Source organism: Chelonoidis abingdonii, chromosome 10 (genome assembly GCF_003597395.2).
Source record: "Chelonoidis abingdonii isolate Lonesome George chromosome 10, CheloAbing_2.0, whole genome shotgun sequence".
Classification (NCBI taxonomy): Eukaryota; Metazoa; Chordata; order Testudines; family Testudinidae; genus Chelonoidis; species Chelonoidis abingdonii.
The window spans coordinates 80,818,541-80,846,069 of record NC_133778.1 but is presented as its reverse complement, the minus strand read 5'-3'; the positions used below and the strand labels follow the sequence as shown (position 1 = coordinate 80,846,069).

The window sequence follows — 27,529 nt, the reverse complement described above, 5'->3', positions numbered from 1 at the left end:
ACTTTAAGGGAACTGCGTGATTTAAACTTCTAAGTAACCAGTGAGGTATTACAGAAGCTGTTTTGTGCAGGCTTGGTAAATCTAAGTAGTGGAATAACCACCAGCGTTTGGGGTTTGTCTGCCCTGTTTTGTTTGCAGTTCACCCTGACTGAGCAACCTCAGCTGGTTCCCACGGGCAGCACCATCACAGTGGCGTAGTCGGCAGGATCCACAGAACCAGATCAATTAAGCTTTGGTCAGAACCCCACGCTGTCTAAATTTGAATTTTGGTATTGAGAGTTTGGTTGGTTAAAGAGCAGTTGCAATGGGTGAGCAAAGAGCATATGAGGGTCTTGACAAAAAAGCCCTGGAAGATGTGTGTTCAGAAAAGGGGATCAGCTTTAGAAAGAAAGCTACAAATCGAGAACTGAGAGATCTGTTAATGGGCAGTGATCAGGAGGCAGGAACACAGCCCTAACCTGACGCTACAGAAACTGCAGAAGCAATTGAAATGCAAAAGGCAGCAAATAAACTGCAAGCCCTGATGGACACCCTGCAATCTGAATATGAGCAAAAACTGGCAGAAATTCGAATGAGAGAGAAGCAAGCCTTGGCCCAGCTGGAGAAAGAAGCTGCTGAACGAAAGAAGGAGGCTGATGAGAGAGAAGAAAAAGCTTGTAAGGGGCTTCTGGAATTACTGACTGCTGAGGAGAGAGCTCAACAGATGCAACAGAAGACGACTAGACCTCCAGCTCCAAGTCAAAGAAGCAAGGGAAGAACAGCAGAAATTGTCTCCTCTTGAAAATCCAGTTTATAACTATGTTGATATGTGGTATTACTCGGAGCAGTTTTCTGTGTCTAACCAGTTTTGCTATGGCCGGGGAGAGGAGAAGTCTAACCTGGTAATAGCTGCTTGTCTGTGCAAGAAAGCAGTGTGTCTGTGAATGGAGTTTCTGAATGTCTGTCTGATGTCTCAAAAGTGAATCTGAAGTTAGATCAAGAGCAAAAAGATCTCATTGGGGAGGAAAATGTTTCTCAGGAGCAAATTAAAATAAATGGTGAGGTGAACGCCCTAACTGAGGAAGGAAAGGGTAGATTTGTGATGGGTAATGGATTGGTGGCTAGTACAGCTTGTAAAAGTGAACCTGAAATGGGTAACTGTGATATGCTGGAAGTAGCTCAGTGTAATGAAAAAAGCAGCAGCTTATCTGTTGGGAGTGGCAATGTGCCTGGTAGGGAAAGTTTGGAGGAGCCTAGCTGATGGCTTTGTCTAGTCAGCAGTTTGGGAAGACAAGGATAGTGGAAGATGAGTGTCCCTATCCCTTACCTGTTCCCTGTGTGGAGAAATGTGACAGTGAAGGAAAAGTGCCTGTGTCAGACACGGGTATTAACTCGCCTATGAAGGAAGCTACCTCCGTCTCCAAGCAGTTGTCTGCAAACAGCCCCGTGTGCTGGAACAAGGGAAATGAGATCTCAAGCTGTGTGTCTGGGGAAGGAGAATGTGTCTCCAGCTCTTCTGTGTCTGTGGAGCAGACAGAAGGTGCCTTTCAGCCTGTGATGGTTGAGAATAGTGCAGGTGTCTCAAAGTTGGTTGTGGGGACAGCTAAAGCCCAGGAAGGGAATGGTCCTAAGTTTGTGTCTGCTGGGGAGAATGACACTGTGACTAGGTTGTATTCAGTTAGTGTCTTAGCAAAATCCCAGAGACCAGACAATTCTGGTGCTTGTATTTTGCCAGTTGCTAATGTGTCACTGGGAAAGGGTGTAGCAACTCTGTCTGATCAGGGTGATATCCTAGCCAGGGCACAAGCAGAGCAGAAAGGTAACTTGATTATGTTACCCACTGACAATTTAACAACTTGTAACAAGGAGGAAATAATTCCTAAACTTGTGTATGTCGAGCCTGACAACTTGCAGGTTGCCAGTGACTATGAGGAAAGTTGCAGAGGGAAGGAGAGTACCTCTAACCTTTTATCTAGTGAGTCTATGAGTTTGCCTGAAAGGTAATTGTGTAGAAATCTGCCTGATGGGCCAAAGGTGATCATAAATGTAAGTAAGCCCCAGAAAAAGGCTGTTGTAGCTCAAGGAAGTGTTCATTTAGAGCAAGCCCTAAGTGAAAAGGGTAAGAGCAGAGTTTCTGTGAGAGATGAATTGCTGCTTAGAGAAGCTGCTAGGGAAAGAAATCCTGATGGTAATCTGTGCAAGCAGTTTGGTACAACTAAAGGGTGTGAAAGTGATTTAATTAAGGAAGTTTCAGTTCCTAACAGCCAGAAACTTTCTGTTGTGAGTGGATCCACTGACTTTCCCTTTGAAAAATCCAGTGTGGCTAGCTTTGAGAGGGTCTCAAATGGAGTAAAAATTGTTAAGGAATTTAAACAGCCCTATGACCAAGTGCCTGGGTTTGGCCAGCTTGTTGGGAAGACAATGGTGTTGGGACAGGACTAATTTTGTAAGTGAGCCGTCTGTGCTTCAGGTCTGAGGAGACATTTGGTTATTGGTATTTCAAAGCAGAACAGTTTTACGGCCAAATGCTTGAGGATGCAGAGGAGAGCAAGCAGACTCTCACCCTCTGACTATTTGAATTCGTGTGGTATCTCTGTAAAACAGAGTCCAGGCTTGGAACGGGCAGCAGCTGAAAATCTAAAAGCTGGTGTCTGTGGTGATGCAAATTACCTGGCTGGCAGGGAGAAGAAAGACTTGCTAATAGCTGTTAGCAAGAGAGCCCACCCCATCAGCCAGGAATTCTGTTAAGCAAGAGAAATTCAGGGTGTGATCCTGCAGAAGGAGGAGGAAAGAGAACTTAATTTTGCAAAGGGAAGCGCAGGTTAACCCTAAAAATGTCAAAACCCCAATGGTATTAAGGCAAAGGTCTGGCACGACAAACATGATTATACATGGACACTTGCAATGAATTTGTTGTCATTGCTAATGGTAATTTTTGTAACTAGTGTGTTGCTATTACCAAAACCTGTAAAAATGTACAATGTGCCTAGTCTTTTTTTGGGAAATCCCTTGAACATGTTAAGAGAAATAAATGAGAACACACTTCATGTTAAAAAGGCCTTGTTATGCTGATGTTTCACTGCTAGTGCCTATAAACAGTCTTGGAACTTTTCACACAGAAGAAAAGACATTCCAGACCTGATGTGCTGTATGAAAAGGGAAACTGAGGCACACGCTACACCGTATTGCTTTCATGGCTAAATGCCAAGATTCCTACACTGTGAACAACATTAATATGCTATGTTGATTTAATGTTTAGTTGGGTTCCAAAACATTTGCCAGAGGCTTGTGTAGATAAAATAGCTAGTTTCTTTAGCGCTCTTGGCAAGCAAGATCATATGAGACTGTACAGGAATCCTCCTGCAGAGCAGATCCACAGGGGGCTAGCTTATTTGTTTCTAACCAAGTTTACCTTAAGTTTGAACAAGAGATTCAATCATGTTATTGAACTTGAGTCATTTGGTAAAACATTTCTGTTATAAACATGGCTTCTAACCAGTACAGCTGTGTAATAAGGACAGAACCCAGGATGGGAGCTTTTGGGATGCAGTCAGAGATGTTTGATGTCATCCCTTCCTGCATCAATTTTGCGTTTGGGGGTGTGACGTTATGAGTATAATATAATATCTCATTGAAAAGGTGACAGGGCCAGAAAGAGTTAATTAACTCACCTCACCGACTGACCTGACCCAGGGGTGAACCTTAAGGACTGGTTAGCAAGATCATGTAAATGAACCGCTACAGAGCTTTGAAATGCAAGTCTGCATTGTTAGAGTAGAAGGGGAGGTGTTTGCTCAGGTCTTGGATGTCAGCAAACAAGTCTTGTCTATTGCTATAGCTTTGATTCAAAGAATCAAAAAGAGGAATATTAACATTTAAGAGGAAGACAGAACTTGAGTGAAATAGGTATTATTGTCTATGTGTCTCTTTGAAGGTTGCTGGTAACCTGTATCTGAACTGTTTTAATGGATAAATTACCCTGTGCTAATTGCCAGGATGTTTGGGAGAAGGAGTTAAGCCTATTGTTTTCTCAGGCCAAAAGGCTGCTGGAAAATGTAATAAGAACCTGGGACATGACGATCCTGCTTCATCTCAGATCTGCTTTGGGTTTCAAGAGGGGGAAACTTAAGCCACAAGGATTGAGATCCCCCAGTCATTGACTGGAGCCACCCTGAATATGGACATTGGACTATAACCTCTGGACTATTTCTAAAAGGACTTTTGGCAACTACAAGCTCATCTCTGCTGTGATCTGAACCTCAAGAATTGAATTCAAGTCTGTCTGTATATTGATCTTTTAACCAACACTCTCTCTCTTTTCTTTTCTAATAAATTTTAGCTTAGTTAATAAGAATTGGCTGTAGCGTGTATTGTGGGTAAGATCTAAATTATAATTGAACACGGGTATGTGGCTGATCCTTTGGGATTGGAAGAACCTTTTCTTTTATGTGATGAGATAAGATTTTCAGAAATCATCATCAGATGTTTGACAGGTGTGTCTGGATGGAGACCTGAGGCTGGGCACTTTAAGGGAACTGCATGGTTTGGACTTCTAAGTAACCAGTGAGGTACTATAGAAGCTGTTTTGTGCTGGTTGGTAAATCTAAGTAATGGAATAACCACCAGTGTTTGGGATTTGTCTGCCCTGTTTTGTTTGCAATTCACCCTGACTGAGTGACCTCAGCTGGCTCCCATGGGCAGCACCATCACACCCCCTTTCTAATAGCAGTGGAGAGGCTGAGAGAGCTGCACAGCCAGCTCCGAAACCTGACAGCAGCAAGAGTCACTCCTGGCTCCTCTGAGTCACCGACCAACCCCAGAGCAGCTCCCGATGGGCAGGCAGCCCGGTGCAAAGGACGAAGATGACGGCTCACGGCTTCCTAACCGACCAGATCCAGTCCCTGCACCTAAGGGACGGCCCGATGGCCCAGCTCTCGTGTGTCTGGGTCGTGCGATCAGAAACCGGTGCGGTTCTGAGACACGGCCCAGACGCTCCCAGCAGCGCAGCGCTGTGTACGCTGGGAACGTGACGGGGATGACGGAACAGATGCTGAATTTAGGGTTACACTGCCTAAATACCTGGGCCAGGCCTGGCCAAGCGCTGGCCACAGTTGGGGGTAGCAGCGAGCTCCGAAGCCAGGCCAGAGCCGGGATAAGAGCTCACTGCTGCCAGCATCCCGGGCCTGGAACAGCACGTCCCAGTCCCCTGGGGGGCTAGGGAAGTGTCCCCCCACCCCCGAGCCCACCACTTCTATGGACAGCAGGGTGGGCCCCCAGGCCAGACGCCGAGCAGCAGAGCAGACCATTGGCTGGCACTGACACATGGCCCCTAGGGAGATCCCCCTGCCCATTCCCCTTGGATCTGTCACCCTAAGGGTCCCCTCGGGCAGCCTGGCGGAGGGGCTACGCCCCACTGCAGAGGGGTCCCCAGCCATGCCCCAGCCAGGTCTTACCTGTGGGAGGTGGCGGCCGGGCGCGGCTCCTCCACGTACAGCTCAGCAGAGCACTCCGCCTGGCCTTGCTCGTTGGTGGCACAGACCCTGTACTGCCCCTCGTCCTCGCTGTCCGCATGCACAATGAGCAGCGAGTGCAGCCCCCGCTCCTGCTGCAGCCGCACGTTCTCGCCTTCCTCCACGGGCTGGCCTGGAGTGGGGGGCAGAGAAATGCACGTCATCAAGGGGCAGGTGAGGGGGGAACCCACAGCCTGGAGCAGAGCCCGGCAGCCAGCTGCAGCTAGGGACAGCACAGGGCTGCGCAGCGCGGTGGGGACGCCACAGGCAGATCACAGCCCTGGCCGCGTTCCAAGAGGAGGGGTCGTGGGGAAGGCGGTGGGTCTCCTGCAGGGCCCAGGGCAACACGGTTTGTGGCGTTGGGAAGGGGGGTGCTCATGCAGAAGCCGGGCACAGCCGACGGGGCGGGGGAGGGGGTGGTCTCCTGGCAGGGCCCAGGGCACAGGCCGTGGGTGGGGAGGGGGGTCTCTGGCAGGCGCCTAGGGCACAGCCATGGGGTGGGAGAGAGGGTCCTGCCTGGCATGCCCAGGCACAGCCGCGGGGCGTGGGGTGTCTCCTGGCAGGCCCCCAGGGCACAGCCTTGGTGGGAGGGGGGTCTCCTGGCATGGGCCCAGGGCCACAGCCATGGGTGGGAGAGGGCTCCTGGCAGGGCCAGGGCACATCGCGGGGCGGGGGGGGGGTCTCCTGGCAGGGACTGGGCACTGTCATCGGGGAGAAGGTGGGTCTCCTGGCAGGCCGCAAGCACAGCCCAGACGGGGGTGGGGCAGGGGTCTCCTGCAAGATGCCCGGGGCCATATCAGGGGGGGTGGGGTTGCTACAAAGTGGGTCCAGGTGACGGTGGCATGGGGGGCCGCTGAATGTCTTCAGTCCCGAAACGCGCAGTCCGTGCCCTTCACCAACGCAGGTCCTCAGCTTGCGGGTGAAAGGAGCGGCTGGATCGACGGGCGCACGGTAACCGGGCGCTGCAGTCAGCTTCCTCTGCAAGGCAAGACAAGGGCAGGGGGTGAGGGCTTGTGCTGCCGGCCCATGGAGACTGGGGAGGGGGCTGCGAGGTTGGTTTTTGCCTGGGGTTTCCTGCAGCACCAGTCAGGAGGGGCCAGGCCTCCCCTCCGTCCCCATGGGCCTTACACTAGAGCCTGCTGATGGCTCAATGGAGTGTTCTCCACTCCATGGGGCCAGTGGCTGGGGGGTTTAATGGCTGAGTGTGGGTGGCAAATGGCTGGGGGTTAGTAATCTGAGGTGAGGGGCCATGGCCTGGGGTTAGTGGCCTGGGGAGTGACCAATGGTGAAGGGGTTTGATGCTGGGGGTTTAGTGGTGAGTGGAGGGCTATTGCTGGGTTAAGTGGCTTGGGCGGCAGTGCTGGAGGTAGTGGCTGAGTGGGGGTGGGTGCTGGGGGGCTAAGTGGCTGAGGTGGGGGGCAGTGGCGGGGTTAGTGGCTGGGGGCAGTGCTGGGGGTTGTGGCTGAGGTGGCGGGGTTGGCTACTGGGAGGTTAAAGTGCTGAGGGGTGGGTTGCAAATTGTTTGCTTAACGATTTTTGCTCATATTCTTTCCGGCTGGAAGTTAAGCTGACTGGTCTGTAATGCCCCGGGTTGTTAAGCTGACTGGTCTGTAATGCCCCGGGTTGTCCTTCGTTCCCTGTTGACAGCTGGGCACTCACTTTCCCCTTTTCCCGTTCGCAGGCGTCTCCTCAACCTCCAGGAGCTCCGACCAGCACTAGCGGCTCAGCGATCTCGTCTGCTCCTTCAGCAGCCCGGGGGCATTTTGTCAGACCGGCCCACCTGAAGACCCCTCCCTTGTCTAAGTGACTCTCACCTCCCCCTTTCAGTTCCTACCCGGGGGCACCTCCCCGCCCAGTGCTGCAACGCAGCCGCAGCTGTGGGACGTGCTGAGCGTGGTTCCCAACCCGCCGGAGAGACGCTGGCCAGCCTGTGGCCTCTTTTCTGTGGCAGATGCCCAAGGAACCGGGCCCGGCCCCTCTTGTCCAGGGGGAGAGACGGGGTCCAGGGAAAGACAGGCGGGGGGACGGGTGCTGAAGACGCAGGGCCCTGGCCAGCAGCAGAACAGGCCCCGGGACTCGATTGCCCCTCACCCGGCCCTCGGGGGAGCTGCCACCCACTCCGCTGGGTGACAGTAGGGTGGCTCAGCCCCCCAGCACACCCGTGTCCTGACCCCATCACTAAAGGGGGCAGCAGAACAACGGGAACCAGGCCAACACCGGAGCCTCGCTCAGCACCGGCCCAAGCAGCCCCAGGCCTGGGCCATGCCAGCTCCTGCCCCTCAGGAGGAAGGGCAGACCCAGCTCAGGTGGGTCTCTCCCCACAGCATCAGCCTGTAACTTGGGGGCGGGGGCACCAAACCAGAGCCCCGCTGGGCCCTCCAACCCCACCCCCAGGCCAGGCTCCAGCATCGAATGAGGGGTTCCCAGCAATCCCAGCCCGGGCCTGGCTGAGGGGAGCCCAGAGGGTCCCCACGGACAGTCTGGTCCCTCAGGGACCCCAGGGCTGGGTGGTGACCCCAGCAGGCTCGGTGCAGAGCTCCTTACCCCTGGCTGTGCTCAGCTTGCAGGTGTAGATGCCGCTGTCGTCCTCATGCACGGAGGTGAGCAGCAGCTTGCACTTGTGCCCGTCAAAGTGCATCTTGCACTTGAGCAGGGCAGGCTGCAGCAGCCGCCCCCGTGAGAGCCAGTCCACGTCCATGTCCGGCGGGCCCGTCACCAGGCACTCGAAGAGCGCCAGCTCCCCAGCCCCGACTGTCACGTCCTGCAGCGGTGCCAGCACAGCCAGGCCCTGGCTCGCGGGGTGCGCTAGGGAGAGAGAAACGCACCTGAGCCACTGAATGGCGACGCCGGGGGGAGGAGGGAGGCATGCAGGGCCCAAGACGTGCAGGGAGCGGGGGGGTGCAGGGTGCCCAGGGCCCCCGGGACACACAGTAATGGGAGAGGGGCAGAGTGCGCTGGGAATGGGGGGATGGGCAGGGCTCCCTGGGGCATGCAGGGAATGAATGGGAGACGGGCAGGACTCTTGGGACCTGTCAGGAATGGGGTCAGGGCCCCCCAGGGACATGCTGGGAGTGGGGGACAGGCCCCGTGGAAGGGGTGCAGGATGCGTGGCACCCTAGGACAGNAAATGGGAGAGGGGCAGAGTGCGCTGGGAATGGGGGGATGGGCAGGGCTCCCTGGGGCATGCAGGGAATGAATGGGAGACGGGCAGGACTCTTGGGACCTGTCAGGAATGGGGTCAGGGCCCCCCAGGGACATGCTGGGAGTGGGGGACAGGCCCCGTGGAAGGGGTGCAGGATGCGTGGCACCCTAGGACAGTGAGGAGGCAGCGGATAACAGAGGTGACAGGGGCAGGAAGATGGGACAGGGCTTGGGGGTCTGTGCCACGAACAAACCACACGGCGCTTTACCAAACACACTTTATTAGAGCTACAAAAAGTTCCCAACCGCCAGCCCCCTGGGGCCGCTCCCCCTGCCGGGAGCCCCCAGGCCTGGGGACCCCCGGGGTGCCGGAGGGGCCCTGCCGGCACAGTGCTCTGGGGGGAGCCGTTTGTGCTACTTCACAGCCTGCGCCCGATGCTGGCTGGGCAGAGGCTGCTCTCCGGGCAGGGGTGGGGGGCAGTGGGTCTCTGGCCCCCGCCCCCGCCCCCCAGGTGTGTTCGTTCCCAAGCTGCCCAGTGTCCAGGTTGCCCGGTCCCGGCTGGCACGGTCTCGGCAGAGAGGCTCCCTGCTCCTTGGCGGTGCCGACGAGAAGCAGCAGGACACAGAGACGTGGACACACGGACAGAGCAAGACAGACAGCATCACGCAGCCGCCGGGCGTGGCCCAGCTGGGCCTGCAGCGCCCCCTGGTGCCGTCACTGTGCTATGCCAGCTTGGCCCCGCCCACGCCTTCGCCTCCCCCGCCGCCCAGTGAGTCCACGCATTAGCCTTGCAGCCCAGAGTCCAGGAGGTGGCGGCGGGGCGGGGGCCAGGCCCGGGCACCAGGCCCTGCCCCTTGGTCACTCCGTCCCTTCGGAGCAGACGGCAAGAATGCAAGGCGAGGTCCAGCGCCTAAGAAAGAGCCCCAAGGCCGCGGCCCCTTATCGCACTCCCCCTGTGTACAGACAAAAACCGCAGTCAGCAAGCAGCAGGGTTAGTGCAGCCGAGATGGGCACGGGACACGGGCACACAACATCCCCGCCTGCAGAGGGGCTGGGTGTCTGCTGGGGCCTGGCCTGGGGCAGCAGGGTTCTAGCCTGCCCTGGGGGCCCAGGAGCTTCCCCAAGGGTCTGCAGCCCAGCCCGGCCCGGCCCTCAGCAAGTAACTCAGCTCCACCCCAGCAGGCGCCAAACAGGCTCCGGCTCACTGGAGCTGCCGTGTGACCCCCGTGCCGGGTGGGAACAGGATGGGCCAGGCCAGTGCCCAGGCAGCAGGACTGTCCCCCCTCAGCCGGCAGCCTGAGAAGGCCCCAACAGCCCCCATGCCAGGTGGGAGGCCTGGGCCCAAGCCCTGCTGCTGGGCTCCTGCTGCCCCTTTGCTGTCTGTAAGGGGGCAGCAGCTGGCATGGCCGGGAGGTGTCAGCTCTCCCAGGGATCGGTGCTACAGCATCCCGCAGGGCACTGCAGGGGCAGCGAAGAAAACACCAGAGCAGCAGGGCCAGGAGCCCCCAGCATGGGCCAGCGAGCCACGCGTGTCCTGCATACGGGGACGGGGGGCAGAACCTGGCTGAGATGGAGCCACCCGTGTGCCCATGGGCACAGCTCTGCTCCCAGGCGCGACGCCACGAAACTCCAGCAGCAGCGACCAACCCCAAGGACACCACACGGCCTGGCACTACAGTGCAGGCAGGGACTGAGGGGCCCCAGCAGAACTGTGCAGGGGAGCCCAGGGATGGGATGGAAGGGGCTGCGGGTCGGGAATGAGGGGCCCCGGTAGGGCTGGGCTAGCAGGAGCTGTGGGGTCGGGAATGAGGGGCCCTGGCAGGGCTGGGGTTGCAGGGGCTGTGGGGTCAGGAGTGAGGGGCAGCGGCAGGGCTGGGCTAGCAGGGGCTGCGGGTCGGGATTGAGGGGCACTGGCAGAGCCGGGGGAGCCCAGGGCTGGGATAGGAGGGGGCTGTGGGATCGGGATTGAGAGGTTCTGGAAGGGCTGTGGATGGGGAGTGCCAGACTGGGGTTGCAGGGGCTGTGGGTCAGGATCGAGGGGTGTGACAAAGTGGGAATGTTTTTAATGTTTTCTCCGAATCCTGTGGGTGCCTCAGTTTCCCCTTTGCCTTTCTCAGGTATCTAGGTGGTGGGATCAGGGCGATTGTTGCAGAGCCCTAGGGGGAAGGTGTGATGGTGTCTGCACAGACAATGGCGACACCCTGTCTGCTGGCAACTGATGGCCTGGGCCCCTCCCCGGCAAGGTGCCAGCTGAAGGTGTTGGAGACAGAGAGATCAAGGGCCTCCTGGCCCGGGAGAGGGACAAAGGCAGAGGAGGGGATGGACAGTGTCAGTTGGGGGCTGGCTGGGGAAATGGAGGGAGGCCCAGAACTGGGATCTGGCCTCCCTGCCCCCCAAGATGGACTTGACTGAGGGGTCCGGGTTCTGTATCTACAAGCTCTGTCTTAGACCCCGTTCCTGTCATCGAATAAACCTCTGTGTTACTGGCTGGCTGAGAGTCACGTCTGACTGCGAAGTGGGGGTGCAGGACCCTGTGGCCCCCCCAGGACCCCACTGGGTGGACTCGCTGTGGGAAGCGCACGGAGGGGCAGAGGATGCTGAATGCTCCAAGGAGAGACCCAGGAAGGTGGAAGCTGTGGAAGCTTCCAGGCCGAAGACAGTCTGTTCACAGAGAGACTTCCCCAGAGTCCTGACTGGGTTCGTAGGGAGCAGTCCCAGAGCATCGCCCAGTGAATCCGTGACAGGGCACCAGCAAGGCCGTGTGTAGAGGGGCCCCACGGCTGGGCTAGCAGGGGCTGCAGGTCGGGATTGAGGGGCACCGGCAGAGCTGGCGGGAGCCCAGGGCTGGGACAGAATGGTGGGAATAGGGGGCAGGACAGATCGGACTTTTCTCTCGGTTCTACAGAGCAGTTTGTCCAATCCCACTGGATCTACCTCGTCCAGCTCCTGTGCCCCCCCCCCCCCACACACATCCCTCAGTGACCAGGTGCCGCGCTGGGGATGGTGGAGCCCAGTCGCTGCCCAGACGACCGGTCCCTGCAAGACGCCAGGGCCGTGGGCATGACGCAGCTCACCCTTCTGGGAGCAGCTCCTCTTCGAGGCCCCCCGCGCCCACCGCAGCCCAGCGTGTAGGGGCATGGCAGGCCTGGGCTACCTACTGGACCTGCAGCTTGGCCCGCACATGCTTGTGCGGTATTCGTTGATGGCCTTGCAAGGCATAGTAAGCCGGCGTCTGCAACGCTCTGCCGCAGGGATGCGCAGGGTGCCAGGAGCCGCCCCCTCCTCCGCCACGGAGAGCCGCCCGCTCACCTTCACCTGCTGCCGGTCTCAGCCTGGGGGGGGGACAGTCAGAGCCAGCCCTCACCCCAGGGGGCACAGCCCACCTGCACTGAACCGAACCGCTATACGGTTCTCCCCGCCTCGCCTGCCTCCACCAGACCGTGCCCATGCCCTGGCTGGAAATGAAGCCAGCACACACCTGGAAAAGACAGGCCCTGCCCCAATTCCCTCACCCCCTCAGCCAGCCGTCCCCCGCCCCTCTGGAACAGCCAGTCCTGCCTCCGTGCCCCATTCCGCACCTCCCACTCAGCCAGACGTTCCCTGCCCTAAATGCCTCCAATTCCCCACCCGCACTGGAACAGCCAAGTCCTGCCCCACCGTGCCCAATCCCGCCCCCCGGGCCAGCCTAGTCCCCTGCCGCCTGCCCCATATCCCCAGCCCCACTGGGCCAGCCAGTCCCTGCCCCCGTGCCCCATTCCCACCCCCTGGGGCCAGCCAGTCCCTGCCCCGTGCCCATTCCCCAGCCCCCCTGGCAGGCAGTCCCTGCTCGTGGCCCCATTCCCTGCCCCCCAGCCAGCCGGTACCTGCCTCCGTGCCCGATTCCACCACCCCCCTCAGCCAGCTGGTCCCTTGCCCTCTGGGAACAGCCAGTCCCTGCCCCGTGCCCCATTTCCCAGCCCTGGGCCAGCCAGTCCCTGCCCCGTGCCCCATTCCGGCCCCCTGGACAGCCTGTCACCTGCCCCGTTCCGCGAATTGCCCAGCCCCCTGGGCCAGCCAGTCCCTGCCCCGTGCCCCATTCCCCGCCCCTCTGGAACAGCCAGTCCCTGCTCTGTGCCCCATTCCCTGCCCCCCTCAGCCAGCCGGTTCCTGCCCTAGGGCCGGATGGGAGCCGGCACCCCCTAGAGGGGACAGGCCCCTCCCCCATTCCCCGCCCCCCTGGGCCAGCCAGTCCCTGCCCCGTGCCCCATTCAGACTGTTCCCATCCTGTTGCAGGAGAGTTCCTACAGTAACACTAATGGCACTAGGGCCCGGGATCCCCTCCCCACCCATAGCCAGGGAGCCCGCGCCGGAGGACTCACCAGTGGATGATGGGTTTGGGTTCGCCCCGGACCCGGATACTCATGCTGACGTCCTGCCCCTCCAGCACCGACAGGTCACACAGAGCCAGCTGGGACGGGAAGCACATGGGGGTGGGCATCAGACAGGGCTGCCCACGGGCACCGGAGCAGGGAACAAGGGTCACCCCTGCACCGCAAGACAAACCAATAGGAGGGGGCGCCCGAGGTGGGTGCCGCTGTCCCAGAGCCCGGGGGGCAGCGCAGCCCAGGCTGCGTCCAGGCTGCAGCAGGGCTCAGGGGGAGGCAAACCCCAACCCAGTGATCCCGGGGCACCAGGACTGCAGGCAGACAGGGGGGCTCCCACCCCAGGACCCGGCCCCTCACCTCAAAGGTGGGGGCAGCCTTGAAGTTGGTCTCCACCGGGCTGCGGGCGGTGCCGAGGTCGACTGTGTGCTGCAGCTTCCCGGCCAGCCGGTGCTGGGGGGTCCCGGACGCTGGGAATTCCTCCAGGGGGCTCAGGTACTCCTCGTCCGACGTGATGGGGCTGGCCAGGGCCACGGGGGGCGGCAGGGACCCCTGGCTCTCCGCAGGGGGTGCTGGCTCAGGAGAGAGCAGGCAGTAAAGCCGGTTAAGGGTACCAGGTCGCCTGGCCCTGGCAAGCCCCTGGCTGGGATGGCAGGATGGGCAGCAGGGCACCGAGGGTGGCAGCACGCCCAGGGCAGAGCAGGCGGGCGGGCTCCTCAGCGCACAGCTCAGCTCCCTCATCCCTCACCCCCAGCCTGCCTTCTCTCAAGCACTGGAGGAGGGTGTCTCATCCTGACACCCAGCCCGAGAGGAGGGGATGGATGGGACCCTGCAGCAGCCCCGTGGGAGCCCCCCTGCCAAACCCTTTCAGAGCCCAGGCCGCGGGGCCGGAGCCCAGGGGTGAGTGCAGGGGTGCGGCTGCCCGGCCCAGCGTGGGAAGGAGGCCAGGCCAGGCAGACAAGAAGCGGCTGAGATAGGGGACCAGGCTGGCTCACGAGGCAGCCACCGCCCGTCGTCCGCCCACCCGCCCGGCTCTCCAGGGCTGAAGGTGACATTGGCAGCCGCGCTCATGCCAGCGTTGGGGTCCTGCTGCAGAGGGGAACAGGCCCTGCGGGCAAGGACAGAGCTCTGGGAGCACGCAGGCCGGTGACCCTGGGGCAGGGCCCTGGGGTTTGTCTCCAAAAGCTGCTGGGGGCGGGAAGAGGCTGCGCCTGGCTGGTGAGCCCCCGGGCACTCCCACCCCTGCCCCCCAGCTTGCCCGGAGCTGCTGTACAGAGGCAGGGGCAGCGGGATGCTGAGGGGCAGGGGCTGAGCATCGCCGGCACAGGGCTCAGGGCTGAGCCCCGTCCCAGCCACTCGCAGGCCAGGGAGCCCTGGTCAGACCCCAGGTGACAGGTTCAGCCATCTACCCCATGGGACAGGCCACGTGCCCGTGGCTCTGGGGAGCCAGGTGGGGATGACAGATCAAGGGCGTCAGGCTGCCCTTCCCCCACAGCAGAGGGCCCCCCACGTGCTCAACCCCCCGCCCCCGCAGGCTAGTACACAAGGGGCTAATTGCTGTCTTTCCTTTAGTAGCACAGGGCAAGCGGGAGCGGGGAGCCCAGGCTGGAGGGGGCACCAGCTGCAGGAACAATGGCACAGGTCCGTTCCCTCCTGCCCCCAAGAGAGAGGCAGGGGGTGCCCAGCCTGGGGGCCAGGGGCTCTGTGGCCTGGAAGCCATCCTCTAGGTGCAGGGCTAGAAACACAGCATAGAAACACCCCTCGGGGACCGGCCAGAGCCCCAAACATCACAGACCCTCGGGGGCCAACACTGGTGCAGGCAGAGGGGTCCCGGGGGGCGGTTGGGGGCAGGGAGCCGAGCACACCCTAGTGGGGGCAGGGGGGTTGGGGGCAGGGAACCGAGCCCACCCCAGTGCGGGCAAAGAGGTCCCGGGGGGAGGAGTTGGGGGCAGGGAGCCAACGAGCTGGGGGAGTCATGCTGCAGCGCCAGGCTGACTGTGCAGCCGGGTGAGTGCTGGGGGCGCGGAGCCCGTGGGGGGCGGCTCAGCCCGCGTAGGGTGACCAGACAGCAAGTGTGAACAGGGGGGATGGGGGTGGGGGTAATAGGAGCCTATATAAGAAAAAGCCCCCCAAATCGGGACATCTGGTGACCCTCAGCCCGAGGAGGAGGAGCAGGCCAGAGCCGGGCTGAGTGGGGGGGAGGCTGAGCGCCGGGCAGGCTCCCAGCTCCGCTCCTGCTGTCGCTGGCAGGACCCAGGCTCCCTTACCCTACAAGGCTGTGTCTGAGCCGGGTGTGACGTGCGGCCAGCCAGGAGCCCGGAGGGGCCTGCTGCCTGCTGCCTGCCTGGGCTCCTCGCCCCCACAGATCCCCAGCGGGGCCCGTCAGCACCCTGGCACTGTCCCGACAGCCCCCAGCCCTGCTCCTCGCCCCCAGGGAATCTGAGCACACCCCGGTGTGCGGGTAAGGGGGGCGGGGGCAAACCCACAGGGACACCCCGGTGGCGGGCAGGGGGTTCCAGAGGAAGGAGTTAGGGGCAGGAGCCGAGTACACCCGGTGGGGGCAGGGGGTGGGGACAGGGCACACCCGGTGCGGGCAGAGGGGTCCAGGGGGGGAGGGAAGCTGGGCACACCCGGTGCTGGCAGAGGGTCCCAGGGGGAGGAGTTAGGGCAGGGAGCTCGAAGTACACCCCCGGTGGGGAAGGGGGTTGGGGGCAGAGAACCGAGCAACACCCCGGTGCGGGCAGGGGGTCCCGGTGGTAGAGTCTGGGGGCCGGGAGCCCGAAAGCACACCCGGTGCGGCAGAGGGGTTGGGGGCAGGGCACAGCCGGTGCGGAGCAGAGTGGTCCGGGGGGGGGAGGGACTGGGCACACCTGGTGCGGGCAGAGGGGTCCGGGGAGGAGTTAGGGGCAGGGAGCTCGAGTACAAACACCCCGGTGGGGCAGGGTTGGGGGCAGGGACGAGCACACCCCGGTGCGGGCAGGGGGTCCCGGGGGGAGAGTAGGGGCCGGGAGCCGAGCACAACCCCGGGCGGCAGGGGGGTTGGGGGGGGTTTGGGGGCAGGGAGCCGAGCACCCGGCGGGAGAGGGTCCGGGGGGTGGTCAGGGAGCCGACACACGGGTTGCCGGGCAGAGGGGTCCAGGGGGTGGGGCAGGGAACCGAGCACACCCCGGTGCGGGCAGTGGGGTTGGGGCAGGGCACACCCGGTGCGGGCAGCGGGGTCACCGCGGGGACAACGCCCGGCCCCGGCCCGTCTCTGCGGGGTTCCCAGCGCCCGCGCGGCCCGGCGCGGGCCGCGACTCAACCCGGGCGGCGGGCGGCTCCCGCAAGGGCTGCCGGCAGGACCCGGCCGGCTCCAATCCTCGCACCGAGCCCGGCGGGCGGGAGCCGAGAACCGCGACACCGCCGGGCCGGGGCCGGATCCGACGCCACGGGGATGGGCGCAGCCAGGCCGGCCCCGATCTTCTGCTGCGCCCCGCCCCCCCAGCCGGTGGGTGGTCCCCCCGGGCGGGGGCTCCTTTCCGGTAACCGTCAGGCGCTAACCGCGCAGCGCCCCAAGCACCAGCAGGCGGTACCGCCGGAAGCCATCTGCGGACACTGCCAGCCCAGAGCAGCTTCGCCTCCCCAGCCCGGCTGAAGGGGGGCGGCCCTGGCAGCGGCTGGGTAAACCTGCTGCTGGTGGCCGCGGCACCCGGGCGGACCCGGACTGGGCTGGGGGCGGCGGGAAGTACCAGGCTCCAAGCACCTCTGGGCGTGCTAGGTACCCGTGCCAGCCGGAATGTAGCCCCCTGGGAAAGGAGCGCTTGCAGGCTCTGAAGGGGAGCCCAGGCTTCTGCGGTTTCGCCAGGCGGTGCCCGCAGGAGCCCTCGGCCTGACTGCCAGCCAGGCAGGGCCCCCCCTACGGAAAGCCTCCCGGGGGGCTTGTGCTGTGGCCCATGAAGGCAGCGGGGTTGCTGAGGAGCAGGGCTGTGGGGCAAGTGCCAGAGGTGCTGACGGGCCCCACTGGGGATCGGGGGGGCAAGGAAGGCAGGGCTGGGGCTGCGGGACAGTGCCAGGTGCTGACGGGCCCTGCTGGAGATCCAGGGGTGAGGAGCAGGCTGGGGGCTGCGGGGACAGTGCCAGGGGTGCTGACGGGCCCCACTGGGGATCTCGGGGAGCCGAGGAGCAGGCTGGGGGCTGCGGGGCACTGCCAGGTGCGATGGGCCCGTGGGGATCCAGGGGGCGAGGAGCAGGCTGGGGCTGCGGGCTGTGCCAGGGTGCTGACGGGCCCCGTGGAGATCCGAGGGGGTGAGGAGCAGGGGGGGGCGGTCGGGACAGTGCCAGGGTGCTGACGGGCCCCGCTGGGGATCCGGGGGGCGAGGAGCAGGGCTGGGGGCTGTCGGGACAGTGCCAGGGTGCTGACGGGCCCCGCTGGGGATCCAGGGGGCGAGGAGCAGGGCTGGGGGCTGTCGGGACAGTGCCAGGGTGCTGACGGGCCCCGCTGGGGATCTGTGGGGGCGAGGAGCCCAGGCAGGCAGCAGGCAGCAGGCCCCTCCGGGCTCCTGGCTGGCCGCACGTCACACCCGGCTCAGACACAGCCTTGTATGGTAAGGGAGCCTGGGTCCTGCCAGCGACAGCAGGAGCGGAGCTGGGAGCCTGCCCGGCGCTCAGCCTCCCCCCCACTCAGCCCGGCTCTGGCCTGCTCCTCCTCCTCGGGCTGAGGGTCACCAGATGTCCCGATTTGGGGGGCTTTTTCTTATATAGGCTCCTATTACCCCCACCCCCATCCCCCCTGTTCACACTTGCTGTCTGGTCACCCTACGCGGGCTGAGCCGCCCCCCACGGGCTCCGCGCCCCCAGCACTCACCCGGCTGCACAGTCAGCCTGGCGCTGCAGCATGACTCCCCCAGCTCGTTGGCTGCCGTGACCGTGTACAAGCCGGCGTCGGCCCCCCGGGCACTCTGCAGCCGCAGGGTGTGGCGCTCGCCCTCCACTTTGATGGGGCGCCATGCGCTGTCCCTCAGCAGGACGCCATCCTTCCTCCAGGACACTGGGGTGGGAGAGGGCAAGTCACTGGGGGCAGGGCACCCCGCGCCCATCATCGTTGGGGCCCCCCCTCAATGCCGGGGGCAGGGCACCCCACGCCCCTCGTCATCAGGCTCCCCCTCACTGCCGGGGGGCAGGGCACCCAACGCCCCTCGTCGTCGGGCTCCCCCACACTGCCGGGGGCCAGGGCACCCCACGCCCCTCGTCGTCGGGCTCCCCCTCACTGCCGGGGGGCAGGGCACCCCGTGCCCCTCGTCGTCGGGCTCCCCCTCACTGCCAGGGGCAGGGCACCCCACGCCCCTCGTCGTCAGGCTCCCCCTCAGTGCCTGGGGGCAGGGCACCCCGCACCCCTCGTTGTCAGGCTCCCCCTCAGTGCCTGGGGCCAGGGCACCCCGCGCCCCTCGTTGTCAGGCTCCCCCTCACTGGCGGGGGCCATGGCACCCCGCGCGCCTCGTCGTCAAGCTCCCCCTCAGTGCTGGGGGCCAGGGCACCCCGCGCCCCTTGTTGTCAGGCTCCTCCTCACTGCCGGGAGGCAGGGCACCGTGTACCTGTCGTCAGGCCCCCCATCACTGCTGGGGGGGCAGGGCATCATGCACCCCTCGTTGTCAGGGGCCCCCATCACTGGGGGGGCAGGGCACCACGCGCCCCTCATCATCAGGGGCCCCCATCACTCCACTGGGACCCTGGGGGGGCAGCACTGCTCCCCGTTATTTCTGGGGGCACTTTGCCCCCCAGGTGTAGCCAGGATCAGACCCGCAACAGTTCTCGTGACTCTCCTGCCCCCTAGTAGCTGGTCTGGAGATGCGCTGCTGCCCATGGCCTGCGCTGGGCACCCCGTCTCTCTGCACATGGCCAGGAAGCGCTGCCCTGAGAACAGGGGGCTCTGCTCCCTCCCCTTCCCCCTTGTGCCCCTGCTGCCCACACAGATTCCCCTGCCCCCCAGAGGGTCAGCGAGGGCAGCAGGGCCGAGCCTGGCTAGATCCCCAGGCAGCCCCCAGCCCAGATACAGACAGTGGCTGGGACAGAGACTCTGGCCTCCTGCCACTGCCCCGGTGTGACGCTGGGCAAGGCCCTTTGCCAGCCGGGGCTTCATTCCCCTGCCCCAGATCTCAGGTCGGGGCTGCCCATCAAGTGCTGCGTGCGGAGCCTCTCCGTCCCCTGCTCCCCCCACCCACCCAGCACAGCTGGAGTCACTGCCATTCTCCAGCTGGCACCTTGAGCCATCCTCAGACCCAGCCGCGGTGTCCGGGCATGAGGGGCAGCTCCACAGCGCAGTTGGCCATCACGCAAACCACCACACTGCCAGGTGGTGCCCAGGGGAGCGCAGGCAGGGCAGCCCCGAGCCCCAGCCTGCCTGGCAAACCCCCCGTGCTGCACAGCCCAGCCAGAGCTTCACTCCCAAATCACCTGGCCCTGGGCTCTGCGGTGAACACCTGGCCAGCTGGCGTGGCCCAGGCAGCCCACAGGAGAAACTGGCCCAGCCCCCCGTCCAGGTCAGGATTCCTGTGGTCTAGAACGTGCGCTAGTGCCCCCCCCCGCCCCGCCCCCGGGAGGAAGGGACGTACCCCAGGCTACCTACGGAGTCAGTGTCAGGACTGGGCAAGCTCCCAATTCACTAGGCCCCACTGGCCAGCATGCCACCAGCCCTTCCCAGCCCTGCCCAGGGCTCCGGCAGCCTGCGGCGCTCACCTTCAGGCATCGGGTTGGCCGTGACAATGCACTTCAGCAGCACCTCTGCGCCCACCGTCACCACAGCGTCCTGGATGGGGATCTCAAAGACCGGGGCCTCCAGGGGATCCTCGCCAGCGGAGACGTACGAATCGTCGGATGACTCTGAGCAGGGAGAGATCAGTCCCGTGGCACTGAGCGGGGACAGGGACAGAGGCTGCGTGGAGCCCCCGACGGCTGAGCAGAGGGGGCAGCAGCAGCCATGGGTAGCCCCCAGCCCACTTCTCCCCAGCAGTGACTCATGCACCACGGTGGGAGTTGGGCCCCCTCCGTGAGTGGGGGGAGCGATGCTGGAGCTGAGCTCTGCCCTGGGGTGCAGCCACCTTTGCGCCGAGCTACGCAGGGGAGAGGCGCCTCCTGCTCTGCCCAGCTGGGCTCCCACCCCTCCCCTGCCATGGGGGGCCTCCCTGAGCAGCAAGTGGCAGCGGTCCCCGTGTGACCCCTTGGCCAAGGGCAGGGACTGAACCAGGGACCTGCAGAGCTGGGCAGGAGCTGCTCCAGCCAAGGAGCCAGGCACTCTGGCTGGGGCTTGGGGACTCCTGCTCCAGGGGGACACATGGGGGTGCATTGGGCACAGGGCTGGGGGACTCCTGCTCCAGGGAGGCACATGGGGATACACTGGGCACAGGGCTGGGGGACTCCTGCTTCAGGGTGACACATGGGGGTACCTTGGGCACACGAACTGGGGCTCAGGGACCCCTGCTCCAGGGGGACACATGGGGGTACCTTGGGCACACGAGCTGGGGCTAGGGGACCCCTGCTCCAGGGGGACTCATGGGGGTACCTTGGGCACCCGAGCTGGGGCTAGGGGACCCCTGCTCCAGGGGGAGACAGGGGGCATCAGGCACACGGACTAGCTAGCTAGCAGGTCCCGCCTGCAGGAGAGGAGGGGATGGTGCCTGGTGCCCCCAGCCAGACCCACAAGGCTTCCTGCTGCCAGGGAGTCGCCCCCCTCTGGGTGCCCCCACTAACCCCCCGCTGGCACCAGCCAGTTTTATGGGCAGGCAGTTCCTGAGCCAACCCCAAGGGGGCGCCCCATGCAAGGGAGAATGGCCTTCGGGAGCCATAGAGCAGGGCACAAAGAGCAGCCGCAGCAGGGTCCCTGCAGCAGGAAAGGGCCATAGAGGGAGGCAGCAGGGAGAGCGCCCCCTGGTGACGGGGGAGCTCACTGCAGCACAGTGAATCCCAGCTGGGGTGGCTGGGTGTGCCTGGGGGGTGGGTAAGGGGTCGTTCCCCCGGGTCTGGGCCCACACGCGTCCAACAAGCTCCCCCAAGCTAACCCCTGGGAATCCCCATGGCTCGCTGGCCGTCTCCCTTTGCTGCAGAGCAATGCAGCCCTGTGCTGCCCCTCCAGGCTCACCCATCACCTCCAGCCCCCCAGCCTGCAGGCAGGGCCTGGGGCTATTCCATGGCCCAGAGCAGGGCACAACCCAGAGCCAGGCCTTGCGCCAGGGCCTGAGTGCAGTTACATTCCCTGCCTGGCACACGTTCCCAATGAGCGGGCACGAAGGGCAGGTTCCCGAGCTGCTGGCAGCGCCCAGCAGTGGCAGAGGGGGGAGCTCGGACGAGAAAAGGGAGCTGGGGAGGGGACGGAGCGGGCGTCTGGGCGCTCATGGGCGAGTCGGCCTCAGGGACTGGCCCCCTGCCGCACCCGCTGGGAGCTGCGTTGGCTTCTCAGCCCTGCAGCGTGAGCAGGCCACTCCTGGACCTGTGCAAGGCCGGGGGCGTTCCCAAGGGATCTGCCCCACACTCCCTGCAGCAGCGCTTCCTGGGAGTTCAGTGTGCAGCTGGGAAGGTGCTGGAGCAAACTGTGCCCTCTCTAGCCAGGCGTCCGGGGCACAACACTGTGCCCAGACAGGAAGGCTTTCAGGTTCGTGCAAAGCCCAGTGGGCTCAGCTCATGCACTGGCCTGGGAGGGCCCTGTGCTGCGATGCCAGCCCTGGGGGTGTGGGGGGGGGGGGTGAGCCATGTGCCATTCGAACAGTTTCAATGGGGCCCCGGCAGGGATGCCTTAAAAAAAAACAAACACGTAAAAAAACACGAGGCTTGTACTCACTGGGCGGTGCTCCGAGTCTTCGCGGCTCTTCGGTGGCGGGTCCTTCACTCGCTCCAGGTCTTCGGTGGCACTGAAGGACCCACCGCTGAAGTGCTGCCGAAGACCCGCAGCGCCGCCAGGTGAGTAGAAATTAAAAAGGTGCCTCTAGCCAGGGAAGGGATCCTCACTGGGCGCGGGGCCTGATTCGGGGGACTTGGTGGAATAGGCCTAAAGCCGGCCCTCCCCACACCCAGTCCAGTGAGCCGAGCCCCCAGCCCTCCTCTGCCCCGCCCGCTCAGAGCACAATGGTACAGAACATTCCCAAAGCCCCCAGAGTCCCTGCCATCTGGGCGGGGCAGGCAGCCCACGGTGTGCCCAGCCCCAAGCGCGCTGCCCTGGCCGAGCTCAGGAGTGGAGCCACCCGGGCCAGGGCCCCTCGTCCCAGGTGCTGCCCAGCCCCAGCCTGAGCATACGTGCCCCCCACCCCATGGTAACGCTTCCCGGCAGCGGGCAGCAGGGTGCATTGGTGCCCGCCCTGCTCTGCTGGGGGGCGCACGGCAGGGCACTCTGGGCACAGGCCTGGGGAGAGGGATCAGGCTGGCGTGTCTGATACTGTTGTTAGCCTCTCCGGCTGGCACACAGGGAACGTCCCAACCCCGTGCCCGCCCTGGCCCTGGCAGGGCCCATGGGGCAGCCCAAGCAGTCAGCCCCCTGCCTGAGGGACTTGCCCAAGGGGTCACTGGGGGAACTGAAGACAGGTCTCCTGCCCCCAGGTCTGACCCCAAAGTGCTCGGCTCTCTGGGGGGCTCCTGGCTATATGGGACCGAAGGGGGCTGGATGGGACCGGTGTGCAGGTACTGGGGGTCCCCACCCGCTCGCAGGGAGGACAGCGGCTGCCCCTACCTAGCTCTGGTGAGGTGGGCCGGGGCCGGCGGCTTTTCCCCTTGCTCCGGGCGCCTCTCCCTTCCTGAGCCGGCCAGGCACCTTCCTTCTTCTCTGTGACCTTCAGCTGCCTTTGCTCGGCATCCCTGCCTGTTCCGCGCAGCCCTGCCCTGGCCCCCTCCAGGCCGGCTCCGAGCTCCGGCCCGGGCTTGGCCCAGGGTAAGAACCGCACCTCCTGGCCCGCGACCCGCTTCCTGTGCGGCCCGTGCTGGCCTTCGCTCCCAGCCCCGGGGGCCCTGCCGTCACGGCCAGCTCTCGCCCTGACCGTTGGGCCCCCATCCAGGCATGCGGCTCCCTCGGGGGTCCCGGCCTCTGGCAGGGCCCCCCGCCCCAGCGATAAGGGGCACTGTTCCACTTTCCTCTTGCCCTCAGCACCTTCCGACTCCACACTCCTCCTGCCTCTGGCCTCCTCCCGGGGCTGGCTGGCCAGGGCACAGCTCCGAAGCAGTGGCTTCCGCGTGGCCGCCCGCTCTGCCCCGTCTCCGGGCCCCCCCAGCCCTACGCTGGCCAGGGCCAGCTGCTGGATACCGTGCGCGTTCTCCACAGGCGGCGGGGCCTTGGGCAGCTGGCCTTTCGGGGCCGGGGTGCCTTGTGCCTCCAGCGCCCGGGGGGCAGAGAGCTGGCTGGGGCCCCGGGATGAGGGGGCCCGCGGGAGACCGGCCTTTGCCAGCTCCTGTGACCTCATCAGCTGCTGCTTGGAGACAGTCCTCTTGATGCGGCTCAGCTCCTCGCAGAACCTGTGCTCGATGTCGCCGACCCGGCTGGCGAAGCGGCCCCGCTCGTCAAACGAGGCAGCCTTGTGGCGGAAGGCCTGGCGCCGGCACGTCGGGCCACCCATCTCCGACCGCACCCCATCCCGCAGCTCCTCCCGGGAGCCACCCGGCGTCAGCGGGCGCTGGCCGAGGTCGGGCTGGTCGAAGGAGCGCGTCTTGCGGAGGGGCAGCCAGGCGTGGACCGGAAGGGGGCTGTCACTCTGCTCCAGGCTCCTCCGGCGCTCCTCGAAGTACTTCAGCTTCTCGAAGATCTTGGAGCCGGAGCGCGCCAGCTTGGGCGAGGGCCGCAGCACCGACACGCGGCTGGAGGTCTCGCTCAGCGGGGTCTGGGGCCGGGACTCCAGCGTGCTGGCCTGCGAGTACCCCAGAGACTTGGGCTTCTGGATCTTCTCCTCGTATTCCTCGGGGACCGTGTCCTGGTACTCCACCGGCATCAGGGCCATCCGGCGGGGCGTCAGGGGCGTGGGGGAGGGGACGCCAGGACCTTGGCTGGCCGGCTGAGATGCGGCTCCGGGCGGCTGGGCCGGGTACTGGCCCACCCTGGGAGACGGCAGGCAGAGAACAGGAGGCTTGGAGGCCAGCGCCTGGCTCAGAGGCCTTTGGGGGTCTGCCCCAGGCTTCGGCGAGAGCTCCAAGGTGCTGCTGTTGGGGTCGTCTCTCCTGTACCCGCCCTGGGGGATGCTGCTGAAGGCAGAAGGGAAGGGGGGGGTGTCAGAGCCAGCCTGGCATGCAGCCCTGCCCCCCGAGGGCAGCAGAGCTGGTCTGCCCGGGGCTGGGACGGGGTGTGAATGCAGGCGACCCCAGAGAGGGGGCTATCGGCCTGGCACAAGAGCTGGAGCGAGGCTGGATAAACTTCAGGAAGATGGGGGGAGAATGCCTGCCCACCCCCGAGGGAACCAAAACCCGCCTGGTACAGCCAGCCCTGCCCTGCCCTGCTCTGCGAGAGGGGCTGGAGAAGCTAATGGGGCATCTCCCTTCTCTGGGCCGCGGTCCTGGCCCCACTGGGATCTGGTGCCCGGGACAGAGGCTGGCACCAGGGGACGAGCTGTCCCACTGTGATACCACCCAGGCTGTGCCCAGCAAGCCAGGGGTGCTGTGGTCTTACCATGAACGGCATGGTCTGGGGGCACTTGGGCCTGCCCTCTCCCTGGCTTTAAAGCGGGTACAGCCCTGGGCTCGGGGGGCGCCCGACCGGCTGGAAGCGTCACGGCTGGGCTGGTACAGATGTGAGTGGCAGTGAGGCCAGGGCCTCGTGGGGCTCACTGGGTGGCAGCCCCGCGGGGCCTGGCACGGCCAAGGCAGCTGGGGGTTGCTAGAGCTTGGGCCCTGCTGGGGGGCTGCTGAGCCCACGAGAGGGGAGCAGTTTCGGGCAAACTACAGCAAACGGGTTACTTGGCTCAACGGCCAGGTCCTGGGCAGGACCAGCAATGGGGGGAGGGGAATTCACCCCCCCGCTGCTGCAGCACTCAGGCAAATCTCCCCAGCCCCATGTCACACCCAGCCACACGCACACATGGGCACGTGCATGCACACACCCATGGGCACGCTCACACACACACACGGGCATGCACACACCCCCAGACACATGCACATGTGGGCACACCCAGACACACACACACATGGACACACACTCATGGGCATGCTCACACACACATACGTGAACACACAGGCGTCCGCACGCATACAGACACACACGTGGGCACAAACAGACATGCACACACATGCATGGGCATGTGCTCATACATCCAGACACGTACACCCAGACACACACTCATGGGCACGCCCACACACACATACACGCACACACAGGCATGCGCATGCACACAGACACACATGTGGGCACACCCAGACACACACATGCACAGCTACACATGGGCACGTGCACACACACTCATGGGCATACACGCACACAGACACACACACACGTGGGCACACCCAGACACACATTCATGGGCATGCCCACACACACAGACACACACACAGACACACACATGTGGGCACACCCAGACACACACACACATACATGGACACACACTCATGGGCATGCCCACACACATATACACGCACACAGACACAAACACGTGGGCACACCCAGACACACACACGCACAGACACTCACACATGGGCACGTGCACACACACTCATGGGCATGCTCACACACACAGATGCACGCACACACGGGCGCACACACAGCTGCACACACACAGACATACACACAGGCTCAGTGAGATGCCCACGGACCCGACCCCCTCCCCGAGCTCTTTGGATGTGTGGGGATGACCCGGCTATGCCCGCGGGCAGGGGGCGAGGAGGCCCAGGGTCCGCGGGGGTGGGAAGCAGAGCGATGAAGGTGATAAACTGGGGGAGCCTCGAACAGAAACCAGCAGGATGGAGGTGGCAGGAGCGGGCGGGATGGGCCCCTGAGCACAGCAGCCAGCTGGGCAGATGGTGCCCCCCCATTTCCCCGCTCCTGGGCCAGGCAGGTCCCAGCAGCCTGGCAGGGGCGGCAGCGGGCGTGGAATGAGTGTCCCCAGGGCCCTTCCTGAAGGGTGCCCTGCCCCCAGGACGGCCCTGCCCGTGGATCCCAGCCGGCAGTCCAAGGAGGCTGCTCTGGGACGGTGGGAGCCAGCCAGGGAGCAGGGCGGCCGTGGGGCCGGCAGGAGCGATCCTGGGGGGACTGGAGAGCAGCTCGCAGTGGGGTGGGGGCTGCGGTGCTAGGAGGGCAGTGGCTTTGTCGCTGTGCTGGAGTCAGCAGAGCTGGGGAGTGGACCCAGGGAGTGGGAAGGGGGCACGGATCGTGACACTGCCGGCCAGGCCCTGCCACTCCCAACCCCTCTGCCTGCCTGTGGCTCTTTAGCCTGGGCTCCACCCCAGAGTAGCTCCCCACTAGCTCCCGCTGCCAGCTGCACAGCCCCGGCCCCCACCCCTCCGTGCTCAGAGGCCCCGTTCCTCCCACAGGGATAAAGGAGGCAAAGAAAGACCCAAGGCTGAGGGCTAAGATGGCTGCGGGGGTCGGGAGGAGATGGCCCCAGCACGATGCCCCTCCGCCGCCTCCCCCAGCTACTTACACGTGGATGGAGAGCGCCCGTCCTCTGTACAGACTGAAGGCGCTGCCGTAGGGGTCGCTGGACACCGAGAGGCTATCCTCCGACCCCCAGCTTGTGCCCACCAGAATAGCACGCGACGCCCGTAGCAGCGGCTCCACCCCCAGGTGCCTGACCTCGGCGCTGCGGGGGGCCTGCGTATGTGCTTGCCTTGGGGTCCCCTGCGGCTGCCAGCCACCGGGGCGCAGGTAGGGCCCCCTCACTGGGAGGCCGGGCTCCGTCTCCTTCTCCACCACGGTCTGCTGGCTGCCTGACCAGCTGGAGCGCTCCTCCGCGTGCGACAGACCCTGTGCCAACGTGGTCATGGAGGTGTCCACCAGCGTGTCTGACTCCCCTGCGCAGAGCAAAGAGGGGTGAACTCGCAGGCAGTGCCTGGAGGGGTCCAGCCAGATCCCCTGCCCGCTCCCAGCTGGCACTGGCCAGACCCCCTACACCCCCAACCCGACTGGAGCCAGGACTGGCCAGGACACCCCCTGTGATGTTATTAATATGAACTGAGACCATATAGATCATTGGTGCAACCAAGGCCATGAAGTGGCACCAACTCTTGTACAGGGGTTGTCTGGTCAGGTGTCTGGGAGGAGGTTCTGGTTTGCTGGTTCTGACTGTGCTCTCTGGGTGCATGGATCATTTTTGTATGTAAAGTTATAAGTATTGGCTCTAGACTGTCTAGATTTCACAGTTGTGACACCCCAGACAAGTTGGGGCTAGGTCTGCCTGGCCTGCTTGATGGCCCATTAAGGACCATCAGCTACAACTGACCCACTGAGAGAGGCAGATACACCTTGTAACTCAGCAAGGCAGGGACAGGCCTATGGACAGGACTGTAAGGGGGTTTTCATGCTGTGTGCTGAGTAGCTTGTGTTTGGAACAAAGGAAGCACAGGCTGCATGGCAAGAGACTATAAAAGGAAGCTGCATCTCCTCCATTTTG

At 63.6% G+C, this 27,529-nt stretch overlaps 1 protein-coding gene across 1 annotated transcript in view; it reads right to left on the bottom strand.

The window, feature by feature from the left end:
* SPEG (striated muscle enriched protein kinase) overlaps positions 1-27,277 on the bottom strand; it is a 55,263-nt gene extending 27,986 nt beyond the window's left edge. The window contains exons 1-9 of the mRNA XM_075069841.1: positions 26,561-27,277; positions 22,681-24,176; positions 19,704-19,847; positions 17,836-18,018; positions 13,353-13,564; positions 12,990-13,078; positions 11,941-11,963; positions 8,034-8,294; positions 5,433-5,622 (exon numbers count right to left, since the gene is read on the bottom strand). Of these exons, the coding sequence (XP_074925942.1) occupies positions 5,433-5,622; positions 8,034-8,294; positions 11,941-11,963; positions 12,990-13,078; positions 13,353-13,564; positions 17,836-18,018; positions 19,704-19,847; positions 22,681-24,176; positions 26,561-26,901 (2,939 nt within the window). The 5' untranslated portion in view covers positions 26,902-27,277. The remainder of the gene's footprint in view (positions 1-5,432; positions 5,623-8,033; positions 8,295-11,940; positions 11,964-12,989; positions 13,079-13,352; positions 13,565-17,835; positions 18,019-19,703; positions 19,848-22,680; positions 24,177-26,560) is intronic.
* Positions 27,278-27,529: the final 252 nt, after the last annotated feature.